The sequence below is a fragment of the Hylobates moloch genome, unplaced genomic scaffold (genome assembly GCF_009828535.3).
Source record: "Hylobates moloch isolate HMO894 unplaced genomic scaffold, HMol_V3 SCAFFOLD_15, whole genome shotgun sequence".
Lineage (NCBI taxonomy): Eukaryota > Metazoa > Chordata > Mammalia > Primates > Hylobatidae > Hylobates > Hylobates moloch.
This window is the reverse complement of record NW_026652290.1, coordinates 32,419,689-32,438,078: the sequence shown is the minus strand read 5'-3', so window position 1 is coordinate 32,438,078 and position 18,390 is coordinate 32,419,689. Positions and strand designations below refer to the sequence as shown.

The window sequence follows — 18,390 nt, the reverse complement described above, 5'->3', positions numbered from 1 at the left end:
GGAAAAAAATCAATGAATTACTTATATGAAAATTTTTTTCAACCAAACTTGGGAGTATCGGAGGGGTGCAGAAACCGGCGTATACAAAGGACCCACTTTTCATATAATAGAGTTGCCAAGGCCGAATATGCGTGGATTTTGGTATATGCAGGGGTCTTGGTACCAATCCCCTATGTATGCTGAGGGACGACTGTATATAAAATACCCAGATATCATCCTAAATGGGAAAACTTTATAGTCATCTCCTTGAACACTGGGAAACAAGACAAGGATATCCAACATAACCACTTCTATTTAACACAGGATTGCATGTCCTAGTGCTGGAGATCTTAGCCAGGGCAGAAAAAGAAACTGGAGTCTAAGGATTGGAAAGGAAGAAATAAAACACTAGGTGTGTTGTAACTTGTTATGCAGCAACAGAAAACTAATACAAATACCAAATAGTTAGGAATAAATCTATAAAAGATGCAAGATATTTATATAAATGAAAGACATATAGGAAAAATTTCAACATTGTATTAAGAGATATGAGTCCTAAATAAATGGAGAGATATTACATATTCATAAAATGAAAGACACAACTAAGCAATCGTCAGTTCTTTCAAAATTGGTCTATCAATTCAAGGCAATGCTAATAAAAATCTCAAGTTTTCTTTATGGAACTTGATAACTCTAAAAGTTGTATCAAATTATAAATTCTAAATGACTACTTCTAAACTCTATATTAAAACTTAAGGCCATGTGTGGTGGCTTAATCCTGTATTGCTAGTACTTTGGAAGGCTGAGGCTGGAGGATTGCTTGAGGCCAGGAGTTCAAGAGCATCCTGGGCAACACGGCGAGCCCCTGTCTCTACAAAAATAAAGACATAGGAAAAAATTACAAAATTGTATTAAGAGAAATGAGTCCTAAACAACACAGCGAGACCCTGACTTTACAAAAATACAAATAAATTAGCCAGCCTGGGCACATAATAAGACCTCGCCTCTATAAAAAATAAGCCAGATGTGATAGAGTGTACCAGTGGTCCCAGTTACTTGGGGTGGTGGGGGGGGGTGTGGACGGCGGGTGATGGTGGTGGCTGAGGTAGAAGGCTGCAGTTCTAGTTCTTGTATTATCTAGTGTGATATCTGTGATACATACACTCCTCCTTATCTGAGGCAACTAAAGACAAGGTGTCACAGATCACTAAGCACTATAATTGTGCCACTGCACTCCAGCACATCTGGATGTGCTGAGGTCATAACAAGGCTTGAGGAGGCACATCTCACACGTGCACATGAAAATCTAATCATCATGCTTATGAGCCGCAAAAGAATTGGAGGCAACATTTTAAAAGTACTTTTTCAGGCCGGGTGCTGTGGTTCACACCTGTAATCCCAGCACTTTGGGAGGCTGAGGCAGGTGGATCACTTGAGACCAGGAGTTCGAGACCAGCCTGGCCAACATGGTGAAACCCTGTCTCTACAAAATACAAAAATTAGCCAGGTGTGGTGGTGCACGCCTGTAGGCCCAGCTATTCGGGAGGCTGAGACAGGAGAATCGCTTGAGCTCAGGAGGTGGAGGTTGCAGTGAGCTGAGATCATGCCACTGTACTCCGCCTGGGTGACAAGAATGAGACTGTTTTAAAATAAAATAAAAGTACTTTTTCAAAGACATGGCTACTGTTCAGATGCTTGTATTTTTAGGGGGTGTGTGTGTGTGTGTGTTAAAAACTTTCCAATGAATAACACAAGCATTCATTTGTAACATCAATGTGTACTGTACAGGGAATTATTCCTCTCAATTTAATTCTAACTCTAAGCCCCTATGCTGGTAGGTAGGCAGAAAATAGTTGTAACTGGGGCTCTGTCCCCCTGCCTAGGGCCACATATACATTTAGGGTTTGTATAAGCTACCAGGAAGGATGGGGAAAAGGCCCCCTAATCCTCCAGCTAGGACGATCACCTAGGAGACTGCTTTTGTCCCAAGCCTGACCAGTCTCTGAATGTCTAGTGGTCCAATATTGGGAGCCTTGGTATACCAGGGCTTATTCTTACCATCTGGGACAAAACACGGGCAATAAAAGGAATTTTTCTTAACACTAAATGTAAAGGAATTCAAAGTAAAGTAATTGGCTTTTTAAAGTATATCCTTGGCCAGGCGCGGTGGCTCATGCCTGTAATCCCAGCACTTTGGACGGCCAAGGCGGATGAATCACTCAAGGTCAGGAGATAGAGACCAGCCTGGCCAACATGGCAGAAACCACCGTCTCTATTAAAAATACGAAAATTAGTAGGCATGATGGTGCGTGCCTGTAATCCTAGCTACTACTCGAGAAGCTAAGGCATGAGAATTGCTTGAACCCAGAAGGCGGAGGTTGCAGTGAGCCGAGATCGTGCCACTGCACTCCAGCAGGTGAAGTGAAACTGTCTCAAAAAAAAAAAAAACCACCAACAACAAAAACCAACGAAACAAAAATGATATCCTTCCTACTTTCTTGATGTTAAAATGTCTTTTATGAAATAACTGTAAGATGTTTAATATGTTTAATTTATTTAGCAAAATAAAGTGTTGGTACCTTTATGTCCGTTACAATTTTTGTGTGCATAGGGGGTGGGGAAGGTTGACAAAGATAAAAAAAAACTGGACATTAAAGTGGTGAAACCAATTTTATTCAGTAATTACTAACAGTAGGGGAAAGAGCAGCGTTCCATTTCAATGCAGAGATAATTGAGCAGCTTAAAGAGAGAATAAGGGAGGGGGAAAGAGCCGGAATGCATGCAAAAAATTTCAAAGTCAGTCAGTATGAAAGTGATTAGACCAGCTGCGTCAGCTAGCTAGCGATTATCACTGAAGTCAGGATTCTACCCTCCCACCAAGAATGGGAGATAGCAACCTTCCAGATGATTAAATTTCAAAGGAATGGCTTTCAGGTCCTTGAGAAAGATACTCCTGAATTGTAGGAGAGAACACATACATGTCAAGGGGACAGAGGAAGGACTCACAATTTTAAGCTCTTTTTTTTTGTAAATGCTCCAAGAAAGGGGGTCAAGGGCCTATGGCCAGGTGGGCAGTGTTTTCTCTGGGAGACATTTAACCCGAGAGGCCTGGGGAGAGATATGCGATCATCCTACGAACACGACCTTATGCTGCTACAAGCCTTGCTATAGTTTGGTGGTCTCTTTTTGCTGAGGTTTGGACAAGGTCATTATGTGACAAGAGTTCTGCAGTTCTCATGATCCATATGTCATTATCAGGTAAAATCTGTTAGGTTTAAAATTAATTAGTGTAATCTCTTTGATACCTATATTGCTCCTTAACTGAGGCAATTAAAGACAAGGTGTCACAGATCTCTAAGCACTTCTAGATTCTAAAAACCCATAGCCTCAAAGGAGCACTGCCCCTCAATGCTCATACACACACACCTCCCCTTTCTGTTACCTAGAGAAAAAGACCAAGGCCTGATGACAAATTTCATCATCAAACTTAAGTGGCGCATGCCAACGGTTAGAAAAGGAGGCTTTTCATCCAGAGAGAACTGCACTGTCCTACACCAACACAAACCAAACACCTTAACGAAGGTTTGAAAGGAATTCTCAGACCTCCAGATACAGGGGACAGGGAAAACAGAAGTGCAAGAAAGAACAGCAACTGTTTACCACACGGGCCTTTGGATAACTTCAAGAAAGCAGCTACCCAAATTAGCTATAGAAAGGCCCAGAGTAACTAAGACAGTTACAATAAAACCGAAGTCCTGAGATTTTAATGTAACTCCAAATGTTAACATAGTTTCTTCAGATCTATGAAGCTTCCTACAAATTTATTATGGTAAAATGTGGCTATAAGTACAGGTCCTGTCACTGGCTGCATTCAACTGAAAAAAAAAAAAAAAAAGTGCGACTACAGGTCCTGTCACTGGCCGTATTCAACTTTTTTTTTTTTTTTTAATACAGAGTTTCGCTTTTGTTGCCCAGGCTGGAGCGCAGTGACTCAACCTCGGCTCACCGCAACCTCCGCCTCCCGGGTTCAAGCGATTCTCTTTCCTCAGCTTCCCGATTAGCTGGGATTACAGGCATGGGCTACCACGCCCGGCTAATTTTTATTTTTAGTAGAGACTGGGTTTCTCCATGTCGGTCAGGCGGGTCCCGAACTCCCGAACTCTGGTGATCTGCCCGCCTCAGCCTCCCAAAGTGCTGGGATTACAGGCGTGAGCCATTACACCTGGCCTTTATTTTCAATGTATATGTTAATATCAAAAACTTTACATTTCTAATTTAATCCACTCACTGCAATTGTTTTTGAATGCATTCCATTTATGTATTAGTAAAATGTATTATTAAGGAAAGACTAAGTCAGATATTTGGATTAATTATTAAGTCTATCATTTTAGTAAAAAGCAAGGAACTTTCCTTCAGGACTAATATATTAAGCCAAAACACTGACTTGTCATTAAAAAAATTTTTAAGGTCACTTCATAAGTATAAGAAACTCACGCATGGTCGGGCACGGTGGCTCACGGCTGTAACCCCAGCACTTTGGGAGACCCAGGAGGGCGGATCATCTGAGGTCAGGAGTTCCAGACCAGCCTGGCCAAAATGCGGAAACCCCATCTCTACCTAAAATACAAAAATTAGCCAGGCCTGGTGGTGCGTGCCTGTAGTCCCAGCTACAACGGAGGCTGAGGCAGGAAAATTGCTTGAACCCGGGAGGCAGAGGTTGCAGTGAGCCGAGAGCGCGACACTGCACTCCAGCCTGGGCGACAGAGGAGACTCCATCTCAAAAAAAAAAAAAAAAAAAAGCATGCCTAATACTTTTTATTTATAAAATACTCCCATACATTTTACATGTTAATATTATTACGAAATAGTAACGTTTATATAATTATTTCAATAGCTATTACTATTTTAAGTAATATTTGGGTAAATTTAACAGCAAATATAAGAAAAAACTGCATGGCAAGCTATTTCCCTTAAAACACGATTCTGAGCACTAAACGTTACAAAAACAGATAACTTGCTACAACTGTGAAGGAGAAACTGCATTTCCCTATTACAAGAACAAAGGTTTTAACAAAAAAATTTAAGGATTCTACAGCCGCCTTGTTGTTATCCCACCCCTGTCCGCCTCGGCTAATGGTTTTGGGGCCCGTTTGCTTGGTGCGTCTGGAACTCCTCAGACAGCGGGCGTCTCGCAGAAAAAACCGCGGCCCGTACTGGGACGGGAGCAGAGGCGCTGGTGGCCCTGGTAGGTCCCGTGGGCCGCCTCCCCCTCCTGCAGACACTCGAGGAGCCATCCGGAGGCGTCTCCAGCCCGGCCCCGCCACTAGGCTGCCGCCTCCGCCGCTGCACAGAGAAGGGCGAAGACCCGCCCCTGCAGGTGATTGACGGGCACTCTCCTCCAATGATCAACGCGCTCGGCCCCGGCGGGCGGGGCAAGGGCCGCGGCTCGCGGAGGAATCTCTCTTGCCCTTTAGTCCCGGGCAAGGTGTTGCGGCCGGCGCCATTTTCTCGAGCCGCCTGTTTCGGGTGCCGCCATGTTGGTGAGGAGAAATCACCGTTACGGCCACTGTCCAAATCCCCGCGTCGCTGCACGCCGCCCGCCCGCTCCCACGCCACAGCCACCGGCGGCGAATAGAGACTAGAGCGGCAGCGCCGGCAGCGCGGGGCCGTTGCCCAGTGTTTGCAGTTAGAGCCCCACCTCTCTGGCGTGGTTGTTAATAGACTGGAAAGTCTGTGTCTGTGTCGCTCACTAGTAACCGTGAGTTTTTACCACTTCGTCACCTGTCGGCGGCGGCCGGGAGCAGGTTCCCGCAGGCGGCGCAGGGGTCTTCCCCGCGCCCCGCCGCCGCCGGCCTCGCAGACCTGCCCTCCAGCCCCGCCCCGTTCTTGACCAAACATGACAGACTCTGAACATGCAGGGCACGACAGGTCGGGAACCCTTCTTGTCTGTCTTTCTGTCGGATGAGAGGAGGGGTCTGGGGCGGCGGGAGCGGGCCGGGGCCGGGCGCCTCCTGCATGACCTAGACGTCTCTGTGTGGCTCCGTCAGTTCCATGACGCGCACCCTTATGTAAACTGCTGGATCGCGGCCGCGGGGGAGGTCGGCCCAGCCGCGCCCGCCTCCCCGAACCGGGGTCGCTGCTCGCCGGCGCCGGCCCCGGCCCCGCCCCCGGCCGGGCACGTGCGAGCCCCCCGCCCCCGGGCGGGCTCCGTGTGCGCCGGGCGGCTCTCAGCGTCCCGGCTCGGTGCTGAGGTCCTTCCTCTTCCCGTCCAGGTGTCGGTGCTCCCGGCCAGATAGGACCAGCCAGGAATTTTCAGGAACGGGTGTTTTGGTATTTGACTACTTCCCGAGAACCGAGAACACCTCTAAAAAATAAACATATTTGGTTTTCAGGGAAGTTTTAAGCAGCCCCAAAAGGCCATCTGTTGTATACAGTCTTGTCCCTTGGAATTTGAGATGGCAAGTTTCAAGTTCAATATGTTAACACAAAATACTTAGGCTTTGCAGAAACTTAGTTTAGCACAGTTTTACCCTAACGGAAAAACTCCATGGATTATTCCGGCTAGCCCAATTTTCTAGATGGTGTGTATCACTTGAATATTGAGATTCTGATTTTTTATTTTTGCTCTGTGCCTTAAGAGGCACATTCTTGATTCCATTCGAGTTTGGGGACATTTACAAAGTATACTGTAGCATACTTAAATTTTGGTTATAATTCAAATTTTCATTCGTATATATCTTTAAAATGCGAAAGGGGGGCTTTCATTCATTAAACTTACTGAAACAAAATCCATTGCATCTGATTCTTACTTAGAATATTAATTTGAAAATCTAGAACCTCACAATTACTCCTTTGTGAATACAAGTAATCAAAAATATACATTTTGCTATAGACTATATACATTGCTGAAGTTTTATCTGTAGTAATGTGATCGGCTTGGTAAAGCATCCTAAACACGTTTTTTAAAACCCAGAAGCAAAAATCACAAACACTGCTGAAATTTGAAATATCTGAATACCTAGCAATCTTCAGAGGGATAAAAATGGTATTTCAACAACTTCAGTATTGTAATAATAAAGGTAGATTCCCAGAGGGCACGTCAATCAAAGTGTAATAATTTTTGGAAAGTAAAATGCACTCTTAAAAATGATAAGCTTGCACTTGGCACATTTTTAATTTTTTTTAGTGTTATCTTTTGTATTAAAAAGGAAATTCTTAGAATGGGTTGACTAATACCTTGCTCTTGAGGTATGGACAAACCAATGATGGGGTTTTGCTAATGGAGCCTAAAATCCTTTTTTTTTTTTAATATGGAAGAAGGATATCTGTTCCCCTCTCAGTGCACAAAGTAACTTCATTATATGGAGTTATGTATTGTACATCATAAAAAAACCATGTCATCAAATTCAAGTATCAAAATAATTTTGCTGGTAAGGAACTATGATGACAGACCTTTTAAAGAATTTGAAATTTTAAAATACTGGTTTAGAGGTTCGAAAGAAAACTTTAAAGAATTATTTGTAAGATATGTTAATAGGTTGGTAGTAGGAGCTAAAGATTAAGATTAGTCTATTTTATTTAAAATTCGAACTAAAAGTATTTTCTAGTGATTTCTGAAACAAAAAGGTTAGCTCCACTTTAACTTAGCCAGTTGTTAAGTGGCATCATTGTGCTGAGATGAAGGAGATGGTTTTTTTTTTCACACTTTTTTTTGTCAACCCACATGAAAAACAAAACAACTGCATCAAAAACAAAGTGAACTAGAAGTCAGGAAAAATTCTACAAGATCAGATCAATGGTTCTAAACCTTCCCTGGGGGACTTTTTTTCTTTAAAGTATTGGCGCTATTCCTGTTGGTCTGGACCTCAGCCTGGGTTTTAAGAATTCTAAAAGCTCCCCAGGAAGTTCTAATATGTGCCAAATTGAGAACCGCTGTACTCGATCAGTGTTTCCCAATGATAGTTAATCGTGAGAATCACTTTGGGGAATAAATTTTTGTTCTGCCCACAGCAACTGAATCAGAATCTCTAGGATATTTTTCATAGGCTCCCTGGGAAATTCTTAAGAAATTTGGGGAAAAAATGGACTAATCTGCGGGCTCCCAAAATACTGTATCTTTCCATATTATAGCTATTTTATGCTGTTATAAAAGTTTCTGTGAATTAAGTGGAGAAAAATATATGAAACTTGGTATATGGAGCTAGGCTTTGTCTCAAGGATTTTATTTTTATTTATTTATTTATTTTGAGATAGAGTCTCGCCCTGTCGCCCGGGCTGGAGTGCAGTGGCACTGTCTCAGTTCACTGCAAGCTCCACCTCCCACGTTCACACCATTCTCCTGCCTCAGCCTCCCGAGCAGCTGGGATTACAGGCACCCGCCACCACACCTGGCTAATTTTTTGTATTTTTAGTAGAGACCGCGTTTCACCATGTTGGACAGGCTGGTCTTGAACTCCTGACCTCAAGTGATCCACCAGCCTTGGCCTCCCAAAGTTCTGGGATTACAGGCGTGAGCCACTGTGCCCAGCCAAGGATATTCTTTTTATAACATTTTCAAATATTAAGGCATATTGTGTATGCAGGAAAAAAAATGAAGCCTATGATTTATATTTACAATTGCTTTGATTTTATGCAAATTAAAATATTACTGTTTATGTGAGAATGAGATTCTAAATGTAAATGGAATTCACAGAATGCATAATTTTTTTCTCCTTTAAAGAAATAGTTTCGCTATATGCCTAGGCTGGTTTCGAACTCCTGGGCTCCAGCCATCCTCCCATTTCAGCCTCCCAGAGTGTTGGGATTACAGGCGTGAGCCACCACGTCCGGCCTTTTACATGTTATATAGTGAGCATTTTGTACAAAATTGTTTGCCAAATGAATAATTTTTAAAAATATATCCATTTAGTGTACTTTCCTTTAAATATTTTCACACCTGGAGTTAAAACATTGTATTTTATAAAATGTTATTAATATAAAAATACTTGTAAATAAACTTGTGGCTATGTAGAATGTAGTAGAGGACTTTTGCATAAGCCCAGAGCCTAGTTTCTAAAGGTCTTTAGAAATATATAATAGAGAGAAGAAAGAGTTGGGGGAAATCAGGGGGAGGTATAATTCTGGTCTCTCATCGTTCAGTTCTTTTTCATTCAGTTCTCTCAGGCAGGACTCCAGCCGCTTAGTTTTATATTTCAACTGGATGTTGACCCAATTAAAACAATTCACAACTCCTGAAGATGAAATACTATGAGTCCCTGCTTTGGACACATCTGTAGTAGAGTAGGAAAAGATAAATATAACCCAAGTAATTGTTAAAGAATTTTCTGAAATATACTAATGGTAAAAGGTTTTGTAGGGCTTGTACTGGGGAAAAAGATAATTTTTTAACATGAACCTTTTAAGAGCTTGTGAGTCTCAAAGAATCTTTAATTGATAGGTGATATGGATAATACTCTCCTTTGGGAGGAGGTTTATAATGTATAAACAACCTCCCTACCCTTCCCTTGCAGCTTTCTGTCCTGTACTACAAGAACAACAAAAGTCCAACTAGTCAGAATTGCAAGTGGTTTATGGCCCCCCATATAGATTGAAAATTTGCTAAGAGACTGCACTGGAGAACCTGAAAGGATGAGGATGGAAAAGATGATTATACTTTTCATTTGCAACAGGGCTTTCATTTGATTCTCACATTAATGCCATGTGGTAGTTAATTAAGATAGTATTACAAGGTTCAGTGAATTGTCTGAGATCTCACAAATACAACCTAGATAAGAACCCAGGTATTATTATTTTCAGTCTTGCAATATTATTTTCCTACTTGCAATATTATCTTCATTCTTCATTATGAAGTTTGCACAGCAAAGTAATGGAGTAAGTTCTGGGCTTTAATTCTTGAGTAGTTTGGAATTGTAATGTGTTACATTTGAGAGAGAGCCCTTCATTTTGAATAAAACCTTGGTACTGATCCTGATCTTCTAACTTGGGTTAATGCTCTTCCCCTTTTCATGATTTCTTTCATTTGTGAAATGAAGTAGTTGCACTAGAGCATTTTCAATTTTCCTTCCCACTTAAAAAAATCAATTTTAATTAAAAAAATTGCAGATGCCTTTTCTCAGATTAGAGTACACTTTTTGCTCCACACAATATCTGGTTTGTAAATTAGTATGTTCGGTGGAGTAAATACCTGACTAGCCATTAACTTACTTTTGATTCCTGAATCCACTAATTGAACTATCGTTGAAATTACTAAAGGAAAATTTTCTTTAGCAAATGTAAAAACGATATCAGGTCTCAGGTTTGATATTGTGAAGCACTCTGACTCTTAGGAAGACTCTTTTTTCCCCCAACCTCTCATAAACAAATTATTTCATTCATTTTAAAATTTCATTCATTACGTTTTCATTCTTCAGACTTACAGTGTTTCCTCTCTGCCAAGTACAGTATTAAGCACTGGTAAAACAACTCTGGACACAACATCATGAACTTGCTCTCTGGGATCTTATAATCTAGTTGCAGAAACAGATTGGTAAATACATAGTATAGCGCAAGTACTATAATGGAGGCCTGAACTGAGTGCTGTGGGGGTACACAGATGAAGGCTTCTGGGAGACATCATGGCATAACTAGACCTGGAGGATGAATAAAACTTTGGCCGAGTAAATACAGAGATACACGAAAAGCATGGATAAATGGCACAAGTAGGTTCAGGGATGATAAAAGTATTAGTATGTGGAGAGTGTACAACTATTTTGGGGAATGGGGAAACGGATTAAATTTGGGGCCAGACCATGAAGGATGTGGGGATCCCATCAAAGTCTTTTAAGCAGGAGAATGATCAGATGCATTTTTTGGTATACTACCTGGGGGATAGGAGGAAGTGGACTACAGAAGGGGAGATCAGTAGAAGGAAGACAAGTTAGGAAGCTTTTCAGTCATTTTCATTAAACATGAAGCTTAATACATATTGTTCTAGGATCAGGAATACAGCAATAAAGAAAAAAAACCTTGCTTTAATGAAGCTTACATTTTCTTGGGAGAGACAGAAAATAAACATGAAAAACAGATGTGTTCGATGGTGATAAAGCAGAAAGGGAGATGGGGAGTCAAGTGGACGTGGGGAGGGTGTTTAGGGAAGCACTTATGAAAGTAACATTTGAGCAAAGAGCTCTGATACAAGACAACAATCCAGACCCAAGACATTTGAGGAAAGAGCATCCATATAAAGGGAGTGGGAGGTAGAGAAAGCCTGGACCAGGAATGAGCCTGGTATGATTGAGAAAAACACAAGGGATGTGGCCAGAGAAAAGAATGAGCAAGGGGGAGAGTAATAAGAGAATAAATTAGAGGGGTGATAGGCAATTGTATAGGGCCGTGTAAGCCATTGTGTGGACCTTGGATTTCACTCTTGAGTGACCTGGGAGCTAATGGGGGATTAAACAGAGGAGGGACAGGATCCTCTATGGTATATGGTAAATAAGTAGTATGGTAAATGAGGTAAATGAACAGTAAAAGGAACTGCTGTGGTAATTTAGGTAACAGATGATGATGGTTTAGGTGAAAATGGTTGGATTGTGGATATGGTTTGATTGGTGTTAGAACCAATAGGATTTGCTGGTGGCTGGATGTGGACAATGAGAGAATAGAATAAGCCAAAGCTATTGTAAATGTCTAGAAATCAGATGAGGACTTGACCAAAGGCATTGGCAGTGAGAAAGTAGACAGGCACAATTCATGAGGTATTTCTTAGCATTGATAGAGTTGGATATAAATATCTGGAATTTTTAGCTGATTGAAATGTTAGTTGAAATGAATGATACCACTCAAGGTATGTGTGTCAAGAGGTATGGAGAAGAGCACAGAACTTTTTGGAAACCAAGGGAGGAGAAAAGAAGGGATAGTCACAGAGCAGTAAAGAAAAATAAAGGTTAAAAATAGGTCACAGGATATACATTATCTTAAGTTAAAATATTTTAAGGTTTGAATGAAAGGGTGCTTCAGGGTTTGCAAACTGGTGGACTTCAGGCCTAAAATCTGCCTATACTGTTGTTTTTGCCTGACAGAATGTCTTAAAATATCTGTATTTGAAAGCATTTAAGGCTTGACTTGTGCTCTACACTCCACAGTCTTATCACTCAGTTTCTTGGCAAACTCACCACTCAAGGTGTGCCCCACTTATTTAGGAGATCTGCCTCACTAGGGTAGACATTTTAGGTTTATGACTCTTAAGTCAAGTTTTCACTTGGACAGATTGGCTACCAAAAAGAACCTCACAGGTGGGTGACCTTGAATTCACCAGGTCATGCCATGAGTTCAGAGTGGCCGGAGAACTCTGTTCTCTTGTGCATTGATGCCGCCGGAGTTGTGCAACACAGTGGCCCTGCTTTAGTGTTTTAGATTTAGAAACTGATCAGTGTCAGAGCGATCAGACATAGGAATGTTAATTCATGTTCAAAAATAATAACCAGGCTAGCATTTGTTTAGCACTTGCTATGTGACAGGTACTGTTTTAAGTGCTTTACATGAATTGTTTAATCCTCACAACAACCCTGGGAAATAGGTCCTATTATTAGGCCCCCTTTCTACAGATGAGGAAACAGACAACAGATTGGTAAATTTCCCAAGATCACAAAGTAAGTCAGTAGGAACTCAAAGTAACCTGATTCCAGAGCCCACACTCTTATCTGAGCATATACATCCCCATCACAAGAGAGCGCCAGTTTATTCAAGTAAAATAAGGACTAGAATTGTACATCAGGGAGTGTATTCTTTCAATGTAGAATGCTGAATGGAAAACAAAATTTCAATAGTTGCCTACTGAACAAGATCATGAGATAACAACAAGGGAGTTAATTATAAATGACTAGAAGTTTTAAATGGCATTGGCGTGATAAAGTGATAACCTCAGCTCCATGATATATTTGTCAAGCAGTTACTTACATCAATCTGCCTTATAGGATATCCTTTCTCCTGATTAATGCTTACATGATAGTGTTTTGTACCTTTCCTTTTTCACTTATTCCATTGCTTACCAAACTACTCACCTCCGTATTTCTGGTAGATATATTTCTTTTCATTGCATGTTAGTATCTTAAATTTAGTCCTATCTTTTACTTGATCCTCTGTGCTTGACTTCCTAATCTATGTTCTGGTTTATGTTTTAGTTTTACAGTTGAGCTTTCTGAGGACATTCTTATTCCCAATATCTTTTTTTGGGTGGTTGGGTTCTGGGAGGTGTTATTTGACTGCTGCTGATGTGTACCAACCAAGACAGTAGTCATTAAGTGACTAACAATAATGATTTCAGCAGATTATTATTACTCTTGGCAAAGAGCAAGCTTTCTCTATTATAAATGATTTTATATTTGTTTTGTTTTTCTTTATTTGTAATTTGAGTTCTAGCTTAACATTAGTACTTCAGATAACTGTTAATATACTTTCATAAATCATACCCACATTCTTGAGTGGCAAATAAATAAATAAATAATCAAGTTCCGAGTAGTTTCTAAAGAGAGTAAACATTAAAAGTAAACATAAAACTACATAAAAATCAATCACAGTCTATTCATAAAGTTGGTATGAAAATAAAGATCCTAGATTTGGAAACCTCATGATACTCAATATTTTACATATATCAGAGTTTATAATTTCCATAACTTCATTTGGTACATATAGACAGAGAAGATATTAATATATTCATTTTAACAGTTTAGGAAACAGACTTGGAAGGGCAAATAACTTGTCCAAGATGACTAAGCAGCTGAGTGAGAACCACAGCCTATCTATGGCATTCAGTTTCAGCCATCTTTCCCTTGCTTCATAAGGATGGTTACTCTGGTATCAGTTGCTGGATTGAGATTTTGGGCATTTATAAATTTTTTTATTTTGGATATTACTGAATCACAGACAATTTCATCTTAGTTAATTAAAAATTCATCTTATGTGACACTTGTCTAAATCTTAAAATATACCTTTTTCTAAAGCTTAAAATATTAAAATTTTAATGTATAAGGATGTTAATAATCTTTATATTTTAAGAGACTATGAAGTCAAGTCTAGCTAACTTAGATCTGTAAGTTTTTACCTATGGAAAGCAATTCTATTGTTTACAAGTTTCAGCCTGTGAAGGGAATTCATTGAAAATTCATAGAGATCAGAAGAACTAACACTTTTCTTGCATGGATTTTTCTTGATTATTGGCAGTTAACAATAAAATGTTATTAGATCACTGGTGCTTCTGTGTGGGATTGAGTTTTTTATGATATCTCCTGTTAGACCCATAAGGGAGGCTGTGAGTTGTTTTCTACATCCTTGGAATATATAAGATCCTCTTTTAAAATTATGTTTTATATAAGCACATGAAAATGGAATGAAATAATGAATTGACATAGGAATTACCTACATATTTTGGCTGTACATTTAGTGCACAAAATACCCCTTTTTTGAATGCCAAATGGCCAAGTGTGAAAACCAGTATTTGTTAAAGCTGGAGCAGAAGTCAGTATCATCATCATAGAGTAAACTTCTGGCATATGTGAAGATATGAAATGTTATCCCTGAAGTTATTATAACTTGTTCTTAGAAATATTAGTAATCTTATTTTAAGAGTAGGAAATTATAATGCAGTAATGATAATTTTCTCAGTGCTGCCTGTTGCTAGATTGTTCCTGTGATTGCTGTCATGCACATACAGACACTAAATTGAGGGTCACTTTCCACTGAAGTTAGTGGAATACAAAATAGGTGGAGGAACTTTCTTCCTCTAACATCTTTATATGTGTCTGTGTTTATATATATGTGTGTGTATATAAATCGTATACACATATATAATATCTGGAGCAAAAATGATTATGTTGTACATAAGTTTTGGAGGTTTTCCTCCTCATAAAATTCTGAAGTGGTAGAGTTAACATTCTGCTTTTAATTTGTCTACAAAAAAATGTGAAGAATCCCCAAATAAGATTTTCTCATAGAAGATTCATGGATTTTGAGTGAGTCTCAGAAAAAAAAGGAAGAAAAAAAATTCATGGAATAAAATAACTAAAAATTAAATGTAGTCTTTAGAAATGATTTTGTTTAGTATAATTCGTACTGGTATGACAACTGAATGCAATTGAAATTATGATATAAAATTTCTATTCTGCTGTGTATTTTTCATTAAAGTTTTTATAATTGTCATCTGAAAAAGGATTTAATATTCTTCTTAAATTCATTAGCTAACTCTCTCAATATTATTACACTATGATTTGCCTATTTGAAAATTGTTACTTTCTTTTGTACATAAATAGCATTCATAATCATTGTGACATTTTCTTCTTGCATTAATGTACATTTATACTTCATCTAATTGAGAAAATTTTAACAAAGTGACACAAAAAGATTTTCATTCCAAGTTTTATGTAAAACACCTTAAATTGAAAAATGAATATTCAAATACTAAGAGTAAATTTTTTTTTTTTTTTTTTTTTTGAGACAGCATCTAACTGTGTCACCCAGGCTGGAGTGCAGTGGTAGGATCTTGGCTCACTGTAACCTCTGCCTCTCGGGTTCAAATTATTCCCCTGCTTCAGCCTCCTGAGTAGCCGGGACTACAGGCCCACAATGCCACACCCGGCTAATTTTTGTATTTTTTGGTAGAGACGGGGTTTCACCATGTTGGCCAGGCTGGTCTTAAACTCCCAGCCTCAAGGGATCTGCTGGCCTCAGTCTCCCAAAGTGCTGGAATTACGGGCATGAGCCACTGCACCTAAATGACATACTTGAAAAAATATTCTCGGGCCGGGTGTAGTGGCTCACGCCTGTAATCCCACCACTGTGGAAGGTCGAGGGTGGATCACCTGAGGTCAGGAGTTCAAGACCAGCCTGGCTAACATGGTGAAACCCCATCTCTACTAAAAATACAAAAATTAGCTGGGTGTGGTGGCATGTGCCTGTAATCCCAGCTACTTGGGAGGCTGAGACAGGAGAACTGCTTGAATCCAGGAGGCGGAGGCTACAGTGAGCAGAGATTGTTCCACTGCACTCCAGCCTGGGCGACAGAGCAAGACTCCATCTCAAAAAAAAAAAAAAAATTCTCACTTTCTATTGTTGTTTGTTTAATGATTAATAGACGATTTATTTAAGCAAGAATACATATAGTCATCATTGCCAGACTTAATGTGACAGGTTAAATGTTGGACCCAATTTTCCTTCCCAGATAAGTTTTTCTTTCCTATCCCTGTCAGTTTTGAAAACATAATACCAGAAGAAGAGGGGCCCAATTCCACACAGAGCTCCCAAGAGTGAGTTTTTAGGAGTGGGTCTGAAATTAGGAAAGACATTTGCTGATCTTGCATAGGTCCAAGGAATCAAGGCAGGATTTTCGATGAGCCCTCAGCAGTTAGGGTAAGCAGGTTTCAGCCAGGCTCTTAATGGTCAACCACTTGGCTTGCGCCCTCCAGCTTTCCGAAAATATGTCCTATTTGGCTGGGTTGAGGGCATAGTGGCCAGGCGCGAAGGAGTATACTTTGGGAACGACATCTTGGCGACCCAGCGCACAACTCACTTTTTTTTTGGAAACGAGGTTGGCTCTGTCGTCCAGGCTGAAGTGCAAGTGGTGCAATCTCGGCACACTGTAACCTCCGCCTCCCGAGTTCGGGCGATTGTCCTGCCTCAGCCTCCCAAGTAGCTGGGACTATGGGTGCACACCACCACGCCCAACTAAATTTTGCATTTTTGGTAGAGACAGGGTTTTGCCATGTTGCCCAGGCTAGTCTTAAGCTCCTGGGCTCAAGCGATCTGCCTGCTTTGGCGTTCCAAAGTGCTGGGCTTATAGGTGTGACACTGTGCCTGGCCAGATTTTTATTATACTGTTTAGATATGATGGTAACTGAATGATCATGCAATTTCTGACCATGTGACATTCAGAGATACCAAAAATGACTTGAGATGGCCAAGGCAGAATTGGAGAAGCATACTTTGGCTGAATACTTAGGCCAAAGTGTAATTTGGAACATTTATTTTAAAAAATCTACTCCCCTATGCCCCCCAGTTGCGTACCTTACAATTACAGTTAATCTAGTAGCAGATACTGGATTGGGATATTAGGTATTTACAGACCAAATGCCCATTGGGATATTACTGGGTAACAGGCGGTTTCACTCTGGTTCATTTTAGGTTCATCCAGTAAGCATTTCTAGAGAACTGCTATATGAAAATATTGTGGAAAGTATCAACTTTTTAAACTTTTGATGTCATGACACCTAGAAGATTATTTTCTGATACTCATGTTCTAGGGGAATTTTATTTTCTGAGATTTGTTTCTGTGGAATTTCTAGTTCTCCAGTCTGCACTGAAAGCCTAAATCAAGAGGATAATTTGAAAGGTAATGAAAGTAAATCAATTCTAGCTTAGATACCCAAGACAGTAAATGAAATATAAAAATAATAACTTTTAAAATGTTAAAAAAAAAAAGCTCTGGCAAGCTAATTCACAGTTTGGTTTATTCATGCAATAGTCTGTCTCTGCTTATGGCATAAAGTATAATATATTTTAGGAATAGTGTGGTTTTCTTCATGATGTCAAACATACAAGCTTATGGATATATTTAAAAATTCTTAATTTTCTAGATTAATGTTCGGCACTACTTCCATCTTGCATTGGATGGGGGCAGATAATTAATAATTATCAGATTTTTTAAATCAAAAACCAATTTGTTGGAAATTTTTTTTTTTTTGAGACGGAGTCTCGTTCTGTCGCCCAGGCTGGAGGTGCAGTGGCGCAATCTCGGCTCACTGCAAGCTCTGCCTCCCGGGTTCATGCTATTCTCCTGCCTCAGCCTCCCGTGTAGCTGGGACTACAGGTGCATGCCACCACGCCCGGCTAATTTTTTTGTATTTTTAGTAGAGACGGGGTTTCACTGTGTTAGCCAGGATGCTCGAGATCTCCTGACCTCGTGATCCGCCCGCCTCAGCCTCCCAAAGTGCTGGGATTACAGGCGTGAGCCACCGCTCCCGGCCGTTGGAAACATTTTGAAGGAACTCTTTGTACATAAAATACATGGCATGCCTTTCTGTTTTACTAGACAGTTGCTGATTTATCCTTTACTTGGTTACTTTGAATCATCATTAACATCTATTGTCACCATAATCCCTGTGATGACTAGATGTCATACTCCATTTTATGTTTTATTGTTGCCTTGGGGAGACTTTGAGAATATGAGAGGTGTTCATGCAGACTGCTGCTGAGTATTTCATAGAGATGGAATAAAGTACAAATAACTTCAGGAACAGACTCCAAACTTGGTCTATTCCAGCTTCCTTTCATTTTTTTTTAAACCTATTCCAGATAATTTTTCATTGGTATTCTCTGAAGGAAAATAAGAGAAATTTCCTCTTAGAATCCCTTCTCCTTGTATTTATAACCTTTCCCAGTTCA

The 18,390-nt window shown here is 40.1% G+C and overlaps 1 protein-coding gene and 1 pseudogene across 1 annotated transcript in view; one reads left to right on the top strand and one right to left on the bottom strand.

The window, feature by feature from the left end:
• Positions 1 to 1,220: 1,220 nt before the first annotated feature.
• LOC116484403 (small nucleolar RNA U13) lies at positions 1,221 to 1,317 on the bottom strand (annotated as a pseudogene).
• Positions 1,318 to 5,504: 4,187 nt separating this feature from the next.
• Positions 5,505 to 18,390, top strand: part of ZC3H6 (zinc finger CCCH-type containing 6) — a 64,806-nt gene continuing 51,920 nt past the window's right edge. Inside the window, exon 1 of the mRNA XM_032177275.2 lies at positions 5,505 to 5,907. Within this exon, the coding sequence (XP_032033166.1) occupies positions 5,876 to 5,907 (32 nt within the window). The 5' untranslated portion in view covers positions 5,505 to 5,875. The remainder of the gene's footprint in view (positions 5,908 to 18,390) is intronic.